Genomic DNA, 24,050 nt, shown 5'->3' with positions numbered 1-24,050 from the left:
GTACCTTGTAGTTCATCCTGAGTCCGATGATCTGGGCTAGGAAGGAGCGGGTGAAGCGAGCACGGACCATCTGCTTGTAGGCCCCGCCTAGGGCTGACTCGTACAGGCACTTCCCCACCACGCGGCCGGCAAACTCATACATCTTCAGACGCAGGTGGGCCGGCCGCTCTGCGTTGGGGTGGACCTGGGAAGACAGGCAGACACATTACCTCACTATCATATTGGCAAAGTCAGTGAATATTGACCCTAGCCGTATAGTGTTAGTTGTGCTGGTGAGGTCTTACCAGTCCCTGGTTGTCGTCACTGAAGCGAGTGAACAGCTGATTGGTGGTGTCAAACAGGGTCTTACAGACGAGCTCAAACCACTCCCTTCGAGGCCCTCCCCAGTCCAGAGCTAGGGGCCAACACAACACACATACTTCATTCAACAGCCCTTACCACATACAAAACACCAGCTGACTGGCCTGTCATCTGCTGATCTTACCTTCCTCATCCTGGAACACCACCTCAAAGTTCTTACTCCAGTCCGACACGGAAAAGTTCCGGGTGGATTTCAGAGACTGGGGAGAGAGAGAGAGATTTTAAAACATTGTAATTTTCAATTTCCAATCATTGTCATCATATGAGTCTGCTGTAGCAGTTCTAAATCTCACTGCAGCTCGGAGAGTAGTTGCGCGGTGGATTCACTCACCGAGTCCAGGATGCAGTGGCGTGTGATCTTCAGGCAGGTCTTGGTGCGAGGTCTCTTGGAGTGGATGTGTCTGAGCTCCCTCTGGAAGAAGCTCACCTTGTCCTGGAACGTCTCCGAGCCTCCTGACAACGGCATAAAAAACATACAGATCTTAACCATGTACTCCCCATGGACACTGAATTGGAAGAGGAAGGAAACTAGGGCTGACCCCATTTAGTCGAATGGTCGATTGTTTGGTTGATAGGCTGTTGGTTGACCAAGATTTATTTAGTTGAGCAGTAGCAAAAAATAAATACAAACGTTAATGGTGTAGACACCTGTCTGATTGGCACCTGTCTGAGCGGACTAATCCATTATGGAGGCTGTAGGGATGGCATAGTCCATCACTATAAAACATGTACTTTTGAAATTGTATATGGTTATATTATGTAAGAACAATGGTGCAACAGTAATAACAATTATATTATTTATAACAAATGCACTTTCTGCCATGTTGGATAGCGGTCGCAGTTCTGAAACATCAGTGCGCTCTTGAATTGGCACCTTTTCCTAGACCAGCAAAGATAACCAGCATATTGGTGTTGAGAACAATGCGGTTGAGGCAGCAGCGGAGTTACGAAATGAGAAAACAGCCCTTTCCTTAATTGCCTAAGAAAAGTGAGAAGAGGAGAAACCAACTTAATTAGGTCTATAATCAATAGCCTAACTGTTAAATGTGCCTGGCTATATAAATCATCCATATGTATGTAGAGAAATAAGACAGATCCTGCTTCTGTTGCCAGTTTGAGTGTTTGTTTAATAGCCTGCTGATTCTGTGAGCACCAAGCCTCATGCAACTACAACATGTTGGATAAACAATTTCACAAATTCGTCTGTTTTTAATCTTTGCTATGCTGTAATAAAGGCAATGGACTTTTTTTCCCATTAGAACAGCCTCTCTGGTATTATTTATAATTTATTTAGTGTTGTTTACACTGTTCCAACTTATCAGAAAAATAATATTTATAATTACTATTATTACTATTATTATTATTGATTGTCAATATAATAAGTAATGCCATTATAATTAGTAGGCTTAGTATAGCAGCCTTGTATAACCACCAAATTTATTCCACACATCTGACTTCCCCTTTACCTCCTGAGCAACCAGAAAACATTCCCCCGTTTTGAGTTTGTCACGTCCTCTGCATCCCTTTTTCTGTCACGTGTTACGATGTTCAGAGTTCATCACCAATTTATTGCTGTGATTATGATACGGTGCGTTCGTTTGAAAGTATTCAGAACCCCCGACTTTTTCTGCATTTTGTTACGTTACAGCTTTATTCTACAATGGATAAAAATACAAAAAATCATCGATCTACACACAATAACCTCATAATAACAAAGCAAAAACAGGCTTTTAGACAGTTTTGCAAATGTATAAAAAACTGAAATACCTTATTTACATAAGAATTCAGACCCTTTGCTATGAGACTCGAAATTGAGTTCAGGTGCATCCTGTTTCCATTGATCATCCTTGAGATGTTTCTACAACTTGATTGTAGTCCACCTGTGGTAAATTCAATTGATTGGACATGATTTGGAAAGAGCCCCGAAACAGGATTGTGTCGAGGCACAGATCTGGGGAAGGGTACCAAAAAAATTACTGGAGCATTGAAGGTCCCCAAGAACACAGTGGCCTCCATCATTCTTAAATGGAAGAAGTTTAGAACCACCAAGACTATTCCTAGAGCTGGCCACTCGGCCAAAATGAGCAATCGGGGGAGAAGGGCGTTGGTCAGGGAGGTGACCAAGGACCTGATGATCAGTCTGACAGAGCTCCAGAATTTTTATGTGGCGATGGGATAACTTTCCAGAAGGACAACCATCTCTGCAGCACTCCACCAATCAGGCCTTTATGGTAGAGTGGCCAGACGGAAGCCACTCCTCCATAAAAAGGCACATGACATTCCGCTTAGTTTGCCAAAAGTCACCTAAAGGACTCTCAGACCATGACAAACAAGATTCAACTCCTTGGCCTGAATGCCAAGCGTCACATCTGGAGGAAACCTGGCACCATCCCTGCGGTGAAGCATGGTGGTGGCAGCATCATGCTGTGGAGATGTTTGCCAGTGGCAAGGACTGGGAGACTAGTCAGGATCGAGGGAAAGATGAACGGAGCAAAGTACAGAGAGATCTTTGATGAAAACCTGCTCCAGAGAGCTGCTCCAGAGAGCTTAGGACCTCAGACTGGGGTGAAGGTTCACCTTCCAACAGGACAACGATCCTAAGCACACAGCCAAGACAATGCAGAAGTGGTTTCGGGACAAGTCTCTGAATGTCCTTGAGTAACCCAGCCAAAGCTCGGATTTGAATCCAATCAAACATCTCTGGAGACCTGAAAATAGCTGTGTAGCAACGCTCCCCATCCAACCTGACAGAGCTTGAGAGGATCTGCAGAGAAGAATGGGAGAAACTCCCCAAATACAGGTGTACCAAGCTTGTAGCGTCATAACCAAGAAGACACGAGGCTGTAATCGCTGCCGAAAGTGCTTCAACAAAGGGTCTGAATACTTATGTAAATGTAATATTTCAGTATTTTTTATTTCTAAAAACCTGTTTTTGATTTGTCATTATGGGGTATTGTGTGTGGATTGATTTAATACATTTTAGAATAAGGCTGTAACGTAACAAAATGTGGAAAAAGTCAAGGGGTCTGAATACTTTCCGAATGTACTGTACTATAAGTCAGGCCCTATTGGTCACGTTCATGCGATGCATACGTGTCATGTAAAGAGAGCAAGGGTTGAGGGAATAGAGAACGTAAATGGCTCTAATTATGTTGCAGCTTTAACAACATGGACAGCGGACACTGTTGATATTCTGTGGTGGGGAGGGGAGAGAGAACGGGTGTTAGTCACACAGTGTTATTTTCTTAAACACAATCAAATCAAGTGCGGTACTCCCTCTAGTCATTAGGGTATCTTAATAATTTCATCAAACAGTGAGCTTAAAGCATCGGACTAGCTCATTGAATATAGTTGATTTGATTAAAATACATAGCATGTGTCTATATCTGGAAAATGCCAGTTTTAAAATGTTGACCAATCAATTGGTCCAAAGAACAGACGACTCTCAGTCGACCAAGATTTTTGGGGGGGTCGGGGATAATCCTAAAGGAAACCAACCGATATTCTTGTGCAGGAAACGGATGAAGGTGGCAGCCATGATGTTTCTGTCTTTACAGCTCAGCTCCACTGGCGGCTGGATCCCATCATCCACCACTAGAGTCAGGTACTTGTGAACGGGGTCAGGGCCGTAGTATGTGAACTGGGAGGGACAGAAGAGGAGGGTGAACACACCAGCTCATTAAATCTACTGATAAAAGGTCAGAAAGCATTATGTGGACATTGTACAGTGTTTCAGAGCACTTCTGCTTGTCCTACCTTTGTCCCTGGACACACTCGAAAGGTAAAAAGGCGCCATGGAATAATTTTCAGGTAAAACTCCTTCACAGACAGTTGCTGTGTAGCAGAAAAGTACATTTTCCAGTCAATGACAAGTCTGCAACACACCCAACTGAAGAGCATGTACTATTTCTATAAAAATAGCTTTCCCTTTCTATCCCCTCTTCACCCACCTTTGGGGATATGTAGCAGTAGACCTTTTTAGGTTTCTTGACCTTCTCTGGCTGGTCTTCTACAGGGGAGTCATGCTCGTCCTCCTCGTCCCCTATGGAGGGTCGACTCTGAGGGGCCATCAGAGCCGAGGCTGGGAGCTGCCACGAGGAGTTACTGTAGTTACTGTAGTTCCCTGTGCCGTAGAGGTACGCCTCAAAGTAGATGCTGATCCCTGGAGTTGACACGTTCTTCTCCACACAGTTCTTCTCATTCTCTGTGGGGGAGGTGGAAGAGTAGCAGTTGAAACACAGGAGCGATGTAAGAGATTTTACTACACAAAGAACAAAAGTCTTCATATACACTGTACATGATCTAATTTTGAGTATGATAGGCTGACTTTCTGAAATGACTTCCTTCACCTCGGCCTGTGTAATCGTACCCTAAACTAGGACCCTTACTCACCACTGAGAACGATGATGTCAAACTCCCCGTTGCTGATGGGCAGGTCGTTATAGGAGATGCGTGCCCGGAAACAGCCCTTCTTCCTAAGGGTGATCTTCAGCAGTACCTGGCACAGCTGCTTGTTGGACGTCACTGACTTACTGTAATACTCCTCCAGGCTGTCGTCATCCACTGTGCCCAACTGATAGGAGGCAGATACAAAATGGATTCCCATTTTCCACTTTCACAGTCTAAATTCCAGAAACAATCGACTTCAGGCTGTTATATGAGGATTGTTATATTGGGTCTCAAGTGTCTTACCGAGTGGACGTGGACACTGTAGTTGACCTCGTCTATGAGTGAGGTGGAGTTACTGGTGGGGTTGCCATACTCGTCCCGGGGCTCAATCTGCAGGGTATGCTGCTGGCCATATACTAAGACCAGTGTGGAGAAGTGGTAGGCTATCTTAGTTTTAGATGGGACCACTGTCCCTGAAATTAACACAGAAAATAATGGAAACAGATGAGCATTGAAGGAACGTTTCAAATTAAAGTATGTAGTGTTTACCAGTACAATACATGCAATGGCCCTGAGACAACAGAGAAAAACAACTATTTTTCATTTACACAAAGGTTCAAGTTGCTTCCATGTTAAGGGAGCATTTCAACAAGTATCAAGCCTGAATGATCAAAGCTGTAGAGCATGATGACAAATGAAATCATTCCAAACATTGTAATATACAACCAGATGAAAATACAATGTTCCGAAAAATATTGATTTTGTCTTAAATAAACATGATGTCATGATCAGCATCACATCATGCTATATTTAGTAAACAAATCCAAACTATAAAACAGATTGTGATGAAGAATACTATTAACAGCCTTATTATCGTGCTATGAGGACAAGCAATGGAAAGAACATTGGAAGTAACATTGGCATTATAATAAAGGGTATCAACATTTCTGGTCTGGGTGGCCATTCATTCATTCCTACTAAGCAACTTCAAAGTTATGTTCTTTATAAGCAAAAGCACATGATTATCAATATCAATTACTTAAATGTCATCATGTCATCCATGCTTTGTATTAAATCTTACAAATATAGCACAGTCCTGTCCTGAAATGGGTTACTTACACAGCCCAAAAGATCATGACCTTACCTGGCTGGAATATCTTGTAGTAGGGGCTGTAGGCCACGTTGAGTCCTCCCAGTTTGACGGCCACCTCATAGCGCCCGGCCTTTCGGACAGTGAAGGTCACTTTGACCACGTTGGACTCTGGCTCCTGCAGAACCTCCTGGGTGACAGGGATGTCTAGGGCCAGCTCTATGTGGGTGATGTTGACCCTTAACCCCACGGGCCTGTGGGCAGGGAAGGGCTGGCCGTTCTTATAGAAGAGCTGGGGTAGAGAGTCAGAGAAAACCATGAGAAACCATGGCAGGAAGTCTTGCACTACAACTTGTGCCAGAACACCATCCTGCCAACAGTCTATTCATTGTGTGCTTTATGATCCCAATAGAAACCCAACAAACAAGCCAAATAACAGAATCACTGATTTCAATCTGCAGAAACAAAAAAATCCTTCCTCCACAATCTTTAATACTTGATGTAGGTTGTTGTCCTTTAATCATACAGTTTCAAACATAAACTAAACTCTTAAAATCCAGAAATTACGGAAGCAGACTTCAGATTTCAAGCCATTAGGTAGGTAAGGATCTTACCTGAACACGGAAGCTCATAGTTTGGCCCACTTCCTGTGGGTCCTTCCAATCCCATGACACATTGCAGGAGCGCGGGTCCAGGTAGTTCCCCCGTACATAGTCGTAAATGCTGCGGTCGCCCCTCCTCCCAGGGTCATCATTCTGCAGGAAGCTAACCACCCGCGCAGCGAGCTCACATAGGAACTTGATGGTAAAGACAAACGCTATGATGGAAACAGTAATTCCACCTGACAGGGGGAGACATTGTCACAGAGAGCAACATGTGATTAAATGCACAGCACACATTAGTAGAGACCATTTGCAATGCAATATTACTTCAAAGAATGCCCTCCAGGTCTATTTGATGTAATGAGCTGCAGATAAGCAGTAATTGTATGGGTAAAGCCTGAAAGTCTTGGGACACAAACAGTAACACAAGTTCAAATATGTACTAGTAAGTTCAAAGTTCTTCCTGATAATTCTAAACTACAAGTTAGTTTAGACTCACTCACCAATCACGTAAAACATGAGGTCCCTTATCAGAAAGCACAGTGCCACAGTACAGCCAAATATAAGAGCTCCCGCTGAAAGAGAAACAAAGAGGCGGCATACTTCACTTGACTTTCACAGCACAGAAGGAGCTTTTAACAGACATTTCATATAAAGCTGGCGTGCTCTAGTGTACACCATTCATTCTGAGAGGGCATACTTACAGATCAACTTGGAGGATTGACTTGTATTTCACTTTTGTTTTCTGATTCATCTGTAGACAATAAACCTTTAAATGTAGCACACGCCCAGGTTGGACTCTGCATCCAGGACGTTCATCAGGAAACCTATTAGGTCCATGTTGTCCTGCACTACCCAAGTACTCCAGTATATGGACTAGGGCTGACCCCATTTAGTCCACTGGACGATTGTTTGGCCGATAGGCTGTTGGTCGACAGAGATTTTTTTAGTCGAGCAGTGGCTTAAGAATGTATGACACGAGACACCTGTCTGATACACGCCTGTCTGATACACGCCTGTCTGATACACGCCTGTCTGAGTGGACTAATCCATTGCGGAGGCTGCGTGGGTGGTACACCAATATCACCAGTACTACTAATTACAATGTTGGTTTGGTTATGATCATTTCTGTTAATGCATTCAATATAGTACTATTACAGTCTAACCATCATTGTAGGAGTGGACACGTTGTTTGCAGAGCGCACAACCTATGCTACACTTGTGAGAGAGAAAAAAGTTGTGGTTTATTTAATTATATTTACGAGTACGAATCTTGAGTACGCACCTTATTTCGCATAGAAGTAGGCCTAGGCTACCTGGCCGGGGCGCAAATGTAGGCCTACAAATATTTCCGTTTGGGCATTTGATACCATTTTGAATTGTCTTAACTCACTACCACTGTGGAGCTTCTCAAAGTAGTTTTGTCTTTGCCTTAAAATGCAAGTAAATTAAGTCTGTTTTTACATCCACTGAGAATGTCAAAGTTGTGTGTCTGTCTAAGCTCACCAGCGTGGGAAACTCGAGGGCCCAGAAAATGGTATACAGTGTTGCAAGTTTGCTAGCATGAGCTTCAGGCCAGACCAAATTAATGATTGATACAATGTTTCAAGTTCATTACAGAAAGGCCATGCATAGCAAATATGATTAATAGGATATATATATATTTTAAATCAGGATATTTTCTACCTGCAGTCTGCAATGTTTTTAATTTGTTGGCTTTATTTAGGCTATTTTTTAAATATTGTCAATGGCAATAGAAGTTACTTTTAGATTTGTATCAGGAAAAGGTTTTCTTCTGATTAGGCTATATTGATCTCTGGCTCCCTCTTTAATAATTTGTGCATCTTCATTTTTAATCGCAGTGTTTAAAGCATCAGACAAGCTCAGTAGCTTACATATAGTTGATTTTATTCAAATATAGGGTGTGTCATATATATATTTTGTGTGGGGCGGCAGGTAGCCTAGTGGTTAGAGCGTTGGACGAGTAACCGAAAGTTTGCAAGATTGAATCCCCGAGCTGACAAGGTAAAAATCTGTCGTTCTGCCCCTGAATAAGGCAGTTAACCCACTGGTCATAGGCCGTCATTGAAAATAAGAATTTGTTCTTTTAACTGACTCGCCTAGTTGAATAAAGATAAAAAATAAAATATCCAATTGGTAGTTACAATCTTGTCCCATCGCTGCAACTCCCATACAGACTCAGGAGAGGCAAAGGTCGAGAGCCATATGTCCTCTGAAACACGACCGTGCCAAGCTGCACTGTATTTTGACACACTGCTCGCTTAACCCGGAAGCCAGCTGCACCAATGTGTCGGAGGAAACACCGTCCAACAGGTGACCGAATTCAGCATGCATGTGCCTGGCCCGCCACAAGGAGTCACTAGAATGCAATAAGACGAGGACATCCCGACCGGCTAAACCCTCCCCTAACCCAGACGACGCTGGACTAATTGTGTGTCTCCCGGTCACGGCCAACTGTGCCACAGCCTGGGATCGTGACCCGGGTCTGTTAGAGCGCTGCGCCACTCGGGAGGCCCACATTTAAACATTTCAATCGATTTGTCAAAAGCACAGACGACTTTCAGTTGACCAAGTTTTTTAAAAGTTGGGAACAGCCCTAATGTGGACACGTTATTCACTGATGCACCACATAACAAAGGCAAAATCAAGATTTTCCAAGAATAGGAGTTAGGTATCTTCTCTGACACCAAGAATAGCCTATCACAGAAGCATAGCCATTTGCTAATTGAGAGTGTATAGGCCAATGAGAATCGGTGTGTGGACTACAGTATGTAAATTAGGATAGGAAATGGTACATTGGAGAATTGTAATGTAACAACATAGGCCTAGGCCTTAACATTATGTGGTTGCACTTTTTTTGGGGGGGTGAAAGATTTTATTTATGATTACGATTTTTAAAATCCAAAACATCCATGTACAAACAACAACAAGCAGACGCACACAAACATCCACAACATCATCCCCGCCCAGACCCACCTGCTCACACCCCCATCTTCAGCACTCGTATTACTCTCCGCCACATGACTTCAAACCACACCATTTTTTATCTCTCCGTCACCAACGCACATTTAGATAATAAAGCATTTGACCTTTCCATTGTGTTAACGATTTATTTCCAGTCAAGCATATGTTTTCTCAAGATGATTGATGAGAAAAGTATCGTCCAACACATCGGGTATCACACTGCACCCTCAAGCTTGATGCCCTCAATCTCACACAACTTATCAATGAACCTACCAGATATAACCCCAAATCCGTAAACACGGGCACCCTCATAGATATCATCCTAACTAACTCACCCTCCAAAAACACCTCTGCTGTTTTCAACCAAGATCTCAGCGATCACTGCCTCATTGCCTGCATCCGTAATGGGTCTGCGAGCAAACGACCACCCCTCATCACTGTCAAATGCTCCCTAAAACACTTCTGCGAGCAGGCCTTTCTAATCGACCTGGCCCAGGTAACCTGGAACGACATGGACCTCATCCCGACAGTAGAGGATGCCTGGTTATTCTTTAAAAGTACCTTCCTCACCATCTGAAATAGGTATGCCCTATTCAAAAAATGTAGAACCAGGAATAGATATAGCCCTTGGTTCACTCCAGACCTGTCTAGCCCTTGACCAGCACAAAAACATTCTGTGGAGTTCTGCATTAGCATCGACTAGCCCCCACGATATGAAACTTTTCAGGGAAGTTAGGAACCAACATACACAGGCAGTTAGGAAAGCTAAGGCTAGCTTTTTCAAACAGAAATTTGCATCCTGCAGTACAAACTCAAAACATTCTGGGACACTGTAAAGTCCATGGAGAATAAGATCACCTCATCCCAGCTACCCACTGCTCTGAGGCTAGGAAACACTGTTACAACCGACAAATCCACTATAATTGAGAATTTCAATAAGCATTTCTCTACAGATGGCCATGCTTTCCACCTGGCTACCCCTACCCCGGTCAACTGCCCGGCACCCTCCACAGCAACCCGCCAAGCCCCCACCTATTCTCCTTCACCCATATCCAGATAGCTGATGTTCTGAAAGAGCTGCGAAATCTGGACCCCTACAAATCAGCTGGGCTAGACAATTTGGACCCTCTCTTTCTAAAATGGTCTCCCGAAATTGTTGCAACCCCTGTTCAACCTCTCTTTCGTATCGTCTGAGATTCCCAAAGATTGGAAAGCTGCCGCGGTCATCCCCCTCTTCAAAAGGGGAGACACTCTAGACCCAAACTGCTACAGACCTATATCTATCCTATCCTGAATCTCTAAGGTCTTTGAGAGCCAAGTTAACAAACAGATTAATGACCATTTTGAATCACATCGTACCGTCTCCGCTATGCAATCTGGTTTCCGAGCTGGTCATGGGTGCACCTCAGCCACGCTCAAGGTCCTTAACGATATCATAACCGCCATCGATAAGGGACATTATTTTGCAGCTGTATTCATCGACCTGGCCAAGGCTTTCGACTCTGTCAATCACCACATTCTTATTGGCAGACTCAACAGCCTTGGTTTCTCAAATGATTGCCTCGCCTGATTCACCAACTACTTCTCTGATCGTAGGGCCTATTGTCCGGACCTCTGGCAGTCTCTATGGGGGTGCTACAGGGTTCAATTCTCGGGCCGACTCTCTTCTCTGTATACATCAATGATGTCGCTCTTGCTGCTGGTGATTCTCTGATCCACCTCTACGCAGACAACACCATTCTGTATACTCCTGGCCCTTCTTTGGACACTGTGTTAACTAACCTCCAGATGAGCTTCAATGCCATACAACTCTCCTTCCATGGCCTCCAACTGCTCTTAAACGCAAATAAAACTAAATGCATGCTATTCAACTGATCATTGCCAGCACCTGCCCGCCCATCCAGCATCACTACTCTGGACGGCTCTGACTTAGAATACGTGGATAACTACAAATACCTAGGTGTCTGGCTAGACTGTAAACTCTCCTTCCAGTCGCACATTAAGCATCTGCAAAATTAAATCTAGAATCGGCTTCCTATTTCGCAACAAAGCATCCTTCACTCATGCTGCCAAACATACCCTCGTAAAACTGACTATCCTACCGATCCTTGACTTGGGCGATGTCATCTATAAAATAGCCTCCAACACTCTACTCAGCAAACTGGATGTAGTCTATCACAGTGCCATCCGTTTTGCCACCAAAGCCCCATACACTACTCACCACTGCGACCTATACGCTGGCCCTCGCTTCATACTCGTTGCCAAACCCACTGGTCGCCTTTCCTTCCAGTTCTCTGCTGCCACTGACTGGAACGAACTGCAAAAATCACTGACACTGGAGATTCCAATCTCCCTCACTAGCTTTAAGAACCAGCTGTCAGAGCAGCTCACAGATCACTGCACCTGTTCATAGCCCATCTGTATACAACCCATCTATCTACCTCATCCCCAAACTGTATTTATTTTTATTTTTATTTTTTTAAATTTATTTTGCACCACAGTATCTCTACTTGCACATCAATCTTTTGCACATCTACCATTCCAGTGTTTAATTGCCATATTGTAATTACTTCGCCACCATGGCCTATTTATTGCCTTAACTCCCTTATTTGACCTAATTTGCACTCACTGTATATAGACTTTGTTTTCTTTTTTTCTACTGTATTATTGACTGTATGTTTTGTTCATTCCATGTTTAACTCTGTGTTGTTGTGTGTGTCGAACTGCTATGCTTTATCTTTGCCAGGTCGCAGTTGCAAATGAGAACTTGTTCCCAACTAGCTTACCTGGTTAAATAAAGGTGAAATAAATAATAAATAAATAAATAAATAAATAAATAAATATGCCATGTCTTGACATATGCAGACAGACGGATTAAAAGTACATTTACATTGTAATATTCTGACAGCCAATTTTCTAACTCCTCCAATAACCTTTGGGCTTTATATCATTCCCAGAAGGCATGGATTATTGAGTCATTGTTCGTTTTACACTTAAGACATAACCTGTTGTGCTGTAGAATGTAGCATGTGCATCTTCAATATGTACCCATTGTTCCTCTTTAATCCATTTAACTATATATCACAAGTAAAATCCCTGAGTGGCGAGTTGATACAATTCCAGGTCTGGAAGGTCAAAACTAGAGGTCGACCAATTATGATTTTCAACGCCGATACCGATTATTGGAGGACCAAAAACAGCTGATACCGATTAATCGGCTGATTTAAAAAAAATAATATTTATAATAATGACAACTACAACAATACTGAATGAACACTTATAATACATCAATAAAAATTAATTTAGCCTCAAATAAATAATGAAACATGTTCAATTTGGTTTAAATAATGCAAAAACAAAGTGTTGGAGAAGAAAGTAAAAGTGCAATATGTGCCATGTAAAAAAGCTAACGTTTAAGTTCCTTGCTCAGAACATGAGAAAATATGAAAGCTGGTGGTTCCTTTTAACATGAGACTTAAATATTCCAAGGTAAGAGGCTTTAGGTTGTAGTTAATATAGTATTTAAAGGGCTATTTATCTCTATACTATTTGTATTTCATATACCTTTGACTATTGGATGTTCTTATATGCACTTTAGTATTGCCAGTGTAACAGTATAGCTTCCGTCCCTCTCCTCGCCCCTACCTGGGCTCAAACCAGGAACACATTGACAACAGCCACTCTCGAAGCATCGTTACCCATCGCTCCACAAAATCCGCAGCCCTTGCAGAGCAAGGGGAACAACTACCCCAAGTCTCAGAGCGTAGTGACGTTTGAAACGCTATTAGTGCGCACCCCGCTAACTAGCTAGCCATTTCACATCGGTTACACCAGCCTAATCTCAGGAGTTGATAGGCTTGAAGTCATAAACAGCTCAATGCTTGAAGCACAGTGAAGAGCTGCTGGCAAAACGCAAGAAAGTAATATTTGAATGAATGCTTACGAGCCTGCTGCTGCCTACCATGGCTCAGTCAGACTGCTCTATCAAATCATAGACTTAATTATAACATTATAACACACAGAAATACGAGCCTTTGGTCATTAATATGGTAGAATCCGGAAACTATTATTTTAAAAATAAAACGTTTATTATTTCAGTGAAATACGGAACCATTCCGTATTTTATCTAACGGGTGGCATCCCTAAGTCTAAATATTCCTGTTACATTGTACAACCTTCAATGTTATGTCATAATTACGTAATATTCTGTCAAATTAGTTCGCAACGAGGCAGGCGGCCCAAACTGTTGCATATACCCTGACTCTACGTGCAGTGAACGCAAGATAAGTGACAATTTCACCTGGTTAATATTGCCTACTAACCTGGTTTTCTTTTAGCTAAATATGCCAGTTTAAAAATATATACTTCGGTGTATTGATTTTAATAAAGACATTGGTGTTTATGGTTAGGTACACGTTGGAGCAACGACAGTCCTTTTTCACGAATGCGCACCGCATCGATTATATGCAACGCAGGACACGCTAGATAAACTAGTAATATCATCAACCATGTGTAGTTAACTAGTGATTATGATTGATTATTTTCTATAAGATAAGTTTAATGCTAGCTAGCAACTTACCTTGGCTTCTTACTGCATTCGCGTAACAGGCAGGCTCCTCGTGGAGTGCAATGAGAGGCAGGTGGTTAGAGCGTTGGACTAGTTAACTGTAAGGTTGCAAGATTGAATCCCAGAGCTGACAAGGTAAAAAGCTGTCATTCTGCCCCTGAATAAGGCAGTTAACCCACCGTTCCTAGGCCGTCATTGAAAATAAGAATGTGTTCTTAACTGACTTGCCTAGTTAAATAAAGGTGTAAAAAATATTTTTTATTTACTTATTTTTTATTCTTTTTTTAAATCGGCCAAATCGGTGTCCAAAAATACCGAATTCCGATTGTTATGAAAACTTGAAATCGGCCCCAATTAAATCGGCCATTCCGATTAATCGGTTGACCTCTAGTTAAAACCACCCTCCGACTTAGGAAGATGTCAAACTTTCCCTTTTATTCTATGAGTTCTATTTTCCCATATAAAGTCTGTTATGACTGAGTATACTTGTTTAAAGAATCTATTCTAATCTATTACTTTTATTATTTCCATAATTACCCCCCCATGCAAATCTTCTATCCTGAGATTTTAGAGTATTCTGAAAATATTTTTAGCAAAGGGGGGCATTGTCAGGTACAGTGTATTCAGAAAGTATTCAGAACCCTTTCTCTTTTTCCACATTTGGATACATTACAGCCTTATTCTACAATGGATTAAATAAATAAAAATCCTCAATATACACATAATACACCATAATGACAAAGCGAAAAAAATGAAATAAAAAAAATGCCTTATTTACATAAGAATTCAGACCCTTGCTATTAGACTATTAGTTTCCACTGATCATCCTTGAGATGTTTCTACAACTTTGGAGTCCACCTGTGGTAAATTCAATTGATTGGACATGATTTGGAAAGGCACACACCGGTCTATATAAAGTCCCACAGTTGACAGTGCATGTCAGAGCAAAAACTAAGCCATGAGGTCAAAGGAATTGTCCGTAGAGCTCCGAGACAGGATTGTGTCAAGGCACAGATCTGGGGAAGGCTACCAAAACATTTCTGCAGCATTGAAGGTCCCCAAGAATACAGTGGCCTCCATCATTCTTAAATGGAAAAAGTTTGGAACCATCAAGAATCTTCCTAGAGCTGGCTGCCCGGCCAAACTGAGCAATAGGGAGAGAAGGGCCTTGGTCAGGGAAGTGACCAAAAACCCAATGGTCATTCTGACAGAGCTCCATGGTTCCTCTGTGGAGATGGGATAACCTTCCATAAGGACAACCGGCACTTCACCAATGAGACCTTTATATATGGTAGATTGGCCAGAATGAAATCACTCCTCAGTAAAAGGCAGATGGCAACCCACTTAAAGTTTACCAAAAGGAACCTAAGGGACTTTGACCATGAGAAACAAGATTCTCTGGTCTGATGAAACCAAGATTGAACTATTTGACATGAATGCCAAGCGTCTAGTCTGGAGGAACCCTGGCTTCGGCAGGGACTGGGAGACTAGTTAGGATCGAGGGAAAAATGAACGGAGCAAAGTGCAGAGAGATCCTTGATGAAAACCTGCTCCAGAGTGCTCATGACCTCAGACTGGGGCGAAGGTTCACCTTCCACCAGGACAACGACCCTTAGCACACAGCCACGACAATGCAGGAGTGGCTTCGGGACAAGTCTCTGAATGTCCTTGAGTGACCCAGCCAAAGCCCGAACTTGAACCCGATCGAGCATCTCTGGAGAGACCCGAAAATAGCTGTGCAGTGACGCTCCTCATCCAACCTGAAAAAGCTTAAGAGGATCTGCAGAGAATGGGAGAAACTTCCAAAATACAGGTCTGGCAAAGCTTGTAGCGTCATACCCAAGAAGACTTGAGGCTGTAATCGCTGTTAAAAGTGCTTCAACAAAGTACTTAATGCACTGTTTGAGCATTATTAAACGTATGGGTATGTAATCAGCAGGGGACTGTCACATATTTTCTTGGTTTTAATATAACTGTTTGATACCTGGAACTAGAAAGCACTGAACTGAGTGACATGTGTTGTTCTATGGGAAATCCATGCATTCCTGGTGCTTTTCTCCGTCCGAATGTTTTAACAGTGTATCATATTTATATTTGGGTGATATCTTTTTTTAGTGATCATTTTTTGTCTGCTGATAATTCAGGGATGCAAACTGGTGAGGGCCCAAAAATGTGACACTTTTTTTGGGGGGGTTGAAACATACAAAAAATCCCTGCTTGGGGGAAATGCAGGTTAACTAATTAAACAACAAAGAATATGATCTACATGATCAGTCTCTGTGTGTAAAATAACAAGTGGTAAATGTGAACCTAACTCACAGCTAAACAATGTAAAGAAAGCAATCCAATGTTATTTGTTGCCTAAAGTTTACTGCAAATGACACTCATGTCTTGAGAAAAAAACAATACACTAATATTGCAGTTAGCCAAGACAGCCTTTATAATAGAACGCTCATGACCACACACACATATAAATATTGCACTTGAGAAACAAACATATTAAAAGTAGAAATAGAATGAAACAAACAGGCATTCTATTCTTGCTCTATTATAGTGGCCACTATAGCAGACATCGGTCAAGTGCACAAAGCTACGTGCGCAAAAATAACGTTCACCGAGTAAAAAAACTATAATCCCCCTCACACACGTGTTACTGTCAAATTCAACAGAACAAAAACAATATCTGTGGGCTACACTGCACATTATTACATTGTACACATTCTGCCTGTGGACATCTGTTCTACAATGTGCCTGCAGAGCATGATACCCTTTGTTGGCATAATTGTTGGCCCTTTGTTGGGTAATAATGGTGCGGGCATTATATAAAATGAACACCGGTCTCATAAACAATCTGTCAAACACAAGCCCATGTGCTAATGAGTAGCCAGCTAATATTTATATTTCATGTTCAGCCAACTTGGATGTAGGTAAAATTTCAGAAGCTCTGAATTCCGCTAACAAGGCAAAACATTGTAATTGTTCTGAACACACCCTTCTGTCCGTCTCCAACTGTTTGAACAGCATGCTAGCCTGTCCACTTTGTTCAGATGTTGAAATAAGTGGCATACCTTATTTCTCAGAATTAGAACGAGTTGCCAATTCCTTATAATTGTTTTATGCTTATTGCACATTTATAAAAGACAGACTAAACAGCGAGTATAACAATCTTTATTTGACTAAAATGCTGCTATTGATACGTGGTATCGTAACCCGTGGGCACTCAACGAACTAAGCATACATTTTCCAGAATAATTGTTCATTGGTACATCCGTTTTATTCGTGTCTGCTCTGCTTGAAATGTAAGGAGTTGAAACATAAACAGGGTATATGGTTCGAGAGGTTCACATTTCCTCTATTACAGTAAAATAATGTCTCAATGTGTTTCGGTGTCCATATGAACGATTCCGTTGGACCAAACCTCAAATAGCAAGTTGAAACCATTTGTCAGAGAAGAAGTGATCTCCCATCTTAGTTGTTGTGAGTGGTAGGGGGAGGGGCTTTGGAGAAAGAGGCGAAGCGAGAAGTTTCATCTCGTCATTATATACAGATCTCTGGTGTAAATGGGAAGGTGCACAGCACAGAAGGAGCGAACGAGACCAAAAATACAACATGAAAACAAGCAGACAAACGCTCATAAAAACTAAACAAAAACAAAAAAATCCTTCTGCGATACAGGCATTTGGAATATCAGGCAAAAACATTCATTTTAATTCATTAGATATATCGCTCAGCCCTAGGTGGCAGCATAGACCTCTCCAACCCAGCTCCTCTTTAAATATTACATTTATCCTTTTTTGAAATGTAACACTTGCAGGAAAACCACATCTGCTGACAGTCTCTAAGTGTTCAAGAACCATATGCTTTTTCCCCATCATGAATCCTGTGCACATTCCATGTAATCAATCAAATGTATTTATAAAGCTCTTCTTACATCAGCTGATGTCACAAAGTGCTGTACAAAATCCCAGCCTAAAACCTCAAACTGCAAGCAATGCAGGTGTAGAAGCACGGTGAGCAGGGAAAACTCCCTAGAAAGGCCAGAACCTAGGAAGAAACCAGGCTATGAGGGGTGGCCAGTCCTCTTCTGGCTGTGCCGGGTGGAGATTATAACAGAACATGGCCAAGATGTTCAAATGTTCACAGATGACCAGCAGGGTCAAATAATAATAATCACAGTGGTTGTAGAGGGTGCAACAGGTCAGCGCCTCAGGAGTAAATGTAATAAGTTGGATTTTGTTAACCACTCAAAATACACTCAAAGTTAACCAGATAAAACATTTTACCAGTTGTATAAGGGCAGTGGGCCAGTCATTGAGTCATTGTATGAATACATCGTTATTGTATACATTACATCTATAGAGCATGTGAGCATGCAAGCTGAACAGACATTTAACAGAAAACATACAAAAAACTAAGTAAAGTACTTTTGTACTTTGAGGTGCTATGCCTTTTAAGCTCCAACTCCTCTCCTAGTGTACCAAGAGTCTAAGGATTATGCGATTGTACTTAGATGAGTGGAGGCCTGACACACACCTAAGAAGTGTCTAATGCCTTCCCATTCACCCTGTCCCAATCCTCCAGAAAGAGCCCCCCTCCACTCTCACGAATAACCACCATTGAATCTTAGCTGTAATGACAAATTCAACATCCTCTCCTAATCGATCCAGAACTCTTACTCATTTTACAGCAGGTTTGCAAGTCACAAAAGTAAATTAAATGACGTTGTAGTATAGTTAAATACTTCTCTCTCTCCCAAGCCAAACCCATACCTCTTTAAATCCCTGCTTTCTATCCCCTTTACCCAAGCAAAGCTTGTCCCAACCTCCCATCCTTGTCCACCCAAGCTAAGCTTGTCCCTACCTACCATCCTGTCCCACACTCCCTCCCTACCTCTCTGACACACTTACACCCATCAACTTACTAATCCATTCCGCCCAACACATACCCTATGCATCAACACACCCATTCTCTCCCACCTTCCTACACATATTCACCATCCATCACCAGTTTTAACCAGTAGGTAGCCTAGCGGTTAAGAGCGTTGGGCCAGTAACCGAAAGGTCACTGGTTCGAATCTCTGATCCCTTGACCGAGGCACTGAACCCTAATTGCTCCTGTAAGTCGCTCTAGATAAGAGTGCCTGCTAAATGACCAAAACATATATATACAGTGCCAGTTAAACGTTCATTCAAGGCTTTTATTTTTTACATTGTAGAATAATAGTGAAGACATCAAAACTATGAAATAACACATATGGAATCATGTAGTAAGGGAGATGGAGCTAGCATGTTGGAGTGAACGGCTGTGTGAGAGAGGCTCCTGCAACTGTTTTGCGAAACAATCTAACTTAACCTACTTTACAGCACTTTTTACAACATAAGTCTCTTTCTAATACAATATTGTAGTGTAACTTTGTATGTGAACATGCCGAGTAATAGGCGACTAAAGGACAATAAATCCTCATCGGAGCCCCTTTCCCCACCAAACAACAAGACAGACATGGCGGAATGCACAGGTAACAACGTGACACTTACAGAACTTACCCGGGCTCTGGGAGAACTACGTGTTGCTATAGCTGAGGATTTTAAGGCTACTATTTCTGAACTGGACACCAAAATCGAGAGCACCATTTGAACGGTTGCTTCGCAGGGCCAGAGTATTGCGGACCTTGAGAAGGCTTCTGAATTCAGCGCTGATCGGATCGACAAGTTAGAGGAGCTATGCACGTCCTTGCAGGACAGTGTGCAGAGGCTTTCTGTGAAAGTGGTTGACCTAGAGGGCCGATCCAGACGTCATAACATTCACGTTGTTGGTCTGTCAGAGGGGGTGGAGGCTGGCTCTCGTCCCACCGACTTCTTTGCTTGTTGTCCCCGTGCCTGGACCGGGCCAACGTCCTCACCCAGTAATCACCTGTTGTCACAGTTTCAAGACCAAGGATCTTATCCTGCGTGAGGCTCGAATGAGGGGTAACCTGTTACATAAAGGACATCCCTTCCGTGTCTATGATGATTACGCGCCCGATATGGCGAAGCATCAGGCCGGCTTCAGAGATGTCACGACCAAACTCTACAAACTCCATCTGGGCCCAGCCTTGCTCTTCCCTGCCAGACTCATTACCCCTCCTTCTGGTGAGAAGATCTCTCCTCGGTTTTGGACGCAGAGAATTTTAACCGGGAATATGCACCAATCCCCTGTACGGGTTAGATTGCCTTGTCATTGTGTGTTAGGGTGTGGTGTGCTCATTAGACACCTGGATATCATGTTGGCTCCTGTAATTACGGCGGGCCGCTCTGCTTCTGTCATTACGGCGGGCCGCTCTGCCGTTCTGCTTCTGTCATTACGGCGGGCTGCTCTGCTTCTGTCATTACGGCGGGCCGCTCTGCTTCTGTCATTAAGGCGGGCCGCTCTGCCGTTCTGCTTCTGTCATTACAGCGGACCGTTTTGCTTCTGTCATTACAGCGGACCGATCTGCTTCTGTCATTACAGCGGACCGATCTGCTTCTGTCATTACAGCGGACCGATCTGCTTCTGTCATTACAGCGGACCGATCTGCTTCTGTCATTACAGCGGACCGTTCTGCTTCTGTCATTACAGCGGACCGATCTGCTTCTGTCATTACAGCGGACCGTTCTGCTTCTGTCATTACAGCGGACCGTTCTGCTTCTGTCATTACAGCGGACCGTTCTGCTTCTGTCATTACAGCGGACCGTTCTGCTTCTGTCATTACAGCGGACCGTTCTGCTTCTGTCATTACAGCGGACCGTTCTGCTTCTGTCATTACAGCGGACCGTTCTGCTTCTCTCATTACAGCGGACCGTTCTGCTTCTGTCATTACAGCGGACCGTTCTGCTTCTGTCATTACAGCGGACCGTTCTGCTTCTGTCATTACAGCGGACCGTTCTGCTTCTGTCATTACAGCGGACCGATCTGCTTCTGTCATTACAGCGGACCGCTCTGCTTCTGTCATTACAGCGGACCGTTCTGCTTCTGTCATTACAGCGGACCGCTCTGCTTCTGTCATTACAGCGGACCGCTCTGCTTCTGTCATTACAGCGGACCGCTCTGCTTCTGTCATTACAGCGGACCGCTCTGCTTCTGTCATTACAGCGATGATTCACAAAGTTAAATTTGCTGCTGGGGAATTACTCTCTTCCCCCAAGTACATCAATGACAGATTTCGTCAGTTTTACGAGACTCTATATGCATCTAAAGCAGATCCTAACCCCTTAATTATGAAAATGTTTTGGAGGGCTGTTATCTCCCTGCCCTGAACCAGGAAGATTCCAAATTCCTGAATAAGGAAATATCTCAAGGAGAAATTCAAGAAACAATTACATCTTTAAAGAGTGGCAAGACCCCAGGTCCAGATGGATTCCCTGGTGAATTCTATAAAACATTCAGCAACATGCTCTCCCCCTACCTGCACAAAATGTTGGTTCAGGCCAATGAGGATGGAGCTCTCCCACCTACTTTGGATGAGGCGTTTATTACAGTTATTCATAAAAAGGGTAATGATCCGGAAGAGGTAGGGTCATACAGACCAATATCTCTCCTTAATACAGAACAAAAGATTTTAGCAAAAACTCTTGCTAATAGGGTTAGCACTTTAGTGGGCAAATTGGTCCATTCGGACCAGACCGGCTTTATCCCTAACAGAAACTCATTCTTCAATCTCAGGCGCCTTTGACCACATTTGAGTGGTCCAATATATTCAAGGTCCTACAGAAATGTAATATTGGAGATGGGTTCACAAAGTGGATCCAGTTTTTATATAGGAACCCCTGTGCGAGAATACTCACAAACCAATCGCCACGATTGAACCTTTGTAGAGTGACAAGGCAAGGTTGTGCGCTGTCGCCTCTGCTTTTTGCTCTAATCATTGAACCTCTCGTCACAGGCAATCAGATCTCATGCAGCAATACACGGCTTAATACTAAAGATACTCTAAATAAGATTTCACTATACGCAGATGACATACTCCTCTATGTAACAGAACCCCAAGCTATTATTCCAGCTATTCTTGATTTGATTAATTTGTTTGGTACCTTCTCGGGATACAGAATAAATTGGAACAAGAGTGAATTAATGCCCATAAGGTTGCAAAACACCTATTGGTTAGAACTGATTCCATTTACCCATCTAGGAATTGTAGTTACCAAACAATACCCCTCACTATTTAAAGAGAATTTCTCCCCTCTGATGCAAAAACACAAGGCAAACATATGAACTCTCCCAACTTCATTGCTCGGAAGAATTAATGCCATTAAAATGGTCTTCGTCCCACAACTGCTTTACCTATTCCAAAAAATCCCAGTATTCATACCTAAATCCTTTCATAAACATCTGGACTCAATTATCAATCCATTCATCTGGGATTATAAAACACACAGGATAGGTTAAAAAAAACACCTGTAAATCCAAGATGGAAGGAGGATTCTCTCTCCAAAATGTTATATTTTACTATTGGGCCGCTAACCTCCGTGCTGTTACGTTTCTGCTGGATGACGCACTTCTGTCATCCGGTTGGCTTAGAATGGAGCGTGAGGATTGCCACCCCTTCTCTATTGGAGCTGTGATTTTGTCGCCTGTCAAGTTGGAGATGTCACTTTATAGTAACAATCCTATTATACATAGCACAGTCTGAATCTGGAAGCAAATTAAAGTCTACTTTGACCTAGGTCCAAAATCATTCCTACTCCCTGTTGCCAGGAATCCATCCTTTTCCCCCTCTAACCTTGATAACACCTTTGAGCGATGGGGAGAACTAGGGAGCAATACCATAGGGGGATCTACATATAGAAGGGACCTTTGCCTCTGAGTTGCTGAGGGAAATGTATAATCTTCCCAGAAGTAACTTTTTCAGATACCTACAGATTAGAGACTAATCCCAACCAATACACCAATACACACAACAAAAATAATCCCTGAATCCCTGAATTTGCAATACAGGGATTTGGAATATCAGGTAAAAACATTCATTTAAATTAATTAGATATATCGCTCAGCCCTAGGTGGCAGCATAGACCTCTCCAACCCTGGCTCCTCTTTAAATATTACATTTATCCTTTTTTGAAATGTAACGCTTGCAGGAAAACCACATCTGCTGACAATCTCTAAGTGTTCAATCACTAAGTGTTCAAGTGTTTAATCATGAATTTAAATGCATTCCAGGTGACTACCTCATGAAGCTGGTTGAGAGAATGCCAAGTGTGTGCAAAGGTGTCACTTCAATATTTTTTTATTTGTTTAACATTTTTTTGGTTACTACATGATTCCATGTGTGTTATTTCATAGTTTTGATGTCTTCACTATTATTCTACAATGTAGAAAATAGTAAAAATAAAGAAAAACCCTTGAATGAGTAGGTGTGTCCAAACTTTGACTGGTACTGTATATGTAAGTCACCTTTCCATTCATATACACACACATACTCCCACACACACACACATCCATGAAACAGTTATTGCACTTATTGTTTCAGCATGACTATGTAATAACAGTCAACTTCTCCTTCACAACATATTACCTAGTTCTGCTCATCTGTGTGGCTATTGCTTAATAAAACAGTGAAACGCTAGGGCTTGCAATACATCAGTATTTCTACAGACAGCTGTTGAAGTCACTCTGTCTCAATACAAGGCAGAAGCTTTTCAACACCTGTCAAACAATGTCTACAAAGTGATCAGGCACTCACCGATAGACCACTTCTCATTCAGCCGCCTCTCAGCAAGGTTGTGCACCAGTTGGATCTCGTAGTCTTGGTCGCGGCGCCCCCTTGAGGCCTGGAGAACCTTGACGCCCGTGGACAACTTGATGTAGTCTTCGTAGTAGTATCCCCACGCAGCCAGAGAGAGCTGCAACTGGCTGTCAAACTGGGCTAGATCATCCAGATTCATACAACCCAAGGTCTTCAGTCTTCATTTGGACCACAGTGCAATATGGTCAAACAGAGAAAAAAAAACTGTCAATTGTATTCATTTAACCTCTAGCATGGCCACAGTCTCACACAGGACAACACACAGAGCGACTGAACAAGAAGAACCTGGCTTTAAACAGG

The 24,050-nt window shown here is 42.6% G+C and overlaps 1 protein-coding gene across 2 annotated transcripts in view; it reads right to left on the bottom strand.

Annotated features, from left to right (window-relative positions):
* LOC118368317 (apoptosis-resistant E3 ubiquitin protein ligase 1) overlaps window positions 1-24,050 on the bottom strand; it is a 34,050-nt gene that overhangs the window by 6,544 nt on the left and 3,456 nt on the right. For both annotated transcript variants that reach the window (XM_035752330.1, XM_052496860.1), the window contains exons 4-16: window positions 23,688-23,908; window positions 6,945-7,016; window positions 6,454-6,680; window positions 5,894-6,131; window positions 5,053-5,222; window positions 4,753-4,933; window positions 4,311-4,564; window positions 4,117-4,194; window positions 3,859-4,000; window positions 692-813; window positions 485-560; window positions 285-394; window positions 5-184 (exon numbers count right to left, since the gene is read on the bottom strand). In XM_035752330.1, coding sequence (XP_035608223.1) covers window positions 5-184; window positions 285-394; window positions 485-560; window positions 692-813; window positions 3,859-4,000; window positions 4,117-4,194; window positions 4,311-4,564; window positions 4,753-4,933; window positions 5,053-5,222; window positions 5,894-6,131; window positions 6,454-6,680; window positions 6,945-7,016; window positions 23,688-23,908 — 2,071 coding nt within the window. The remainder of the gene's footprint in view (window positions 1-4; window positions 185-284; window positions 395-484; window positions 561-691; window positions 814-3,858; window positions 4,001-4,116; window positions 4,195-4,310; window positions 4,565-4,752; window positions 4,934-5,052; window positions 5,223-5,893; window positions 6,132-6,453; window positions 6,681-6,944; window positions 7,017-23,687; window positions 23,909-24,050) is intronic.

The sequence above is a fragment of the Oncorhynchus keta genome, chromosome 35 (assembly GCF_023373465.1).
Source record: "Oncorhynchus keta strain PuntledgeMale-10-30-2019 chromosome 35, Oket_V2, whole genome shotgun sequence".
NCBI classification, from domain to species: domain Eukaryota; kingdom Metazoa; phylum Chordata; class Actinopteri; order Salmoniformes; family Salmonidae; genus Oncorhynchus; species Oncorhynchus keta.
The sequence above is the reverse complement of the archived record's forward strand: the minus strand, read 5'-3'. Positions and strand labels throughout refer to the sequence as shown.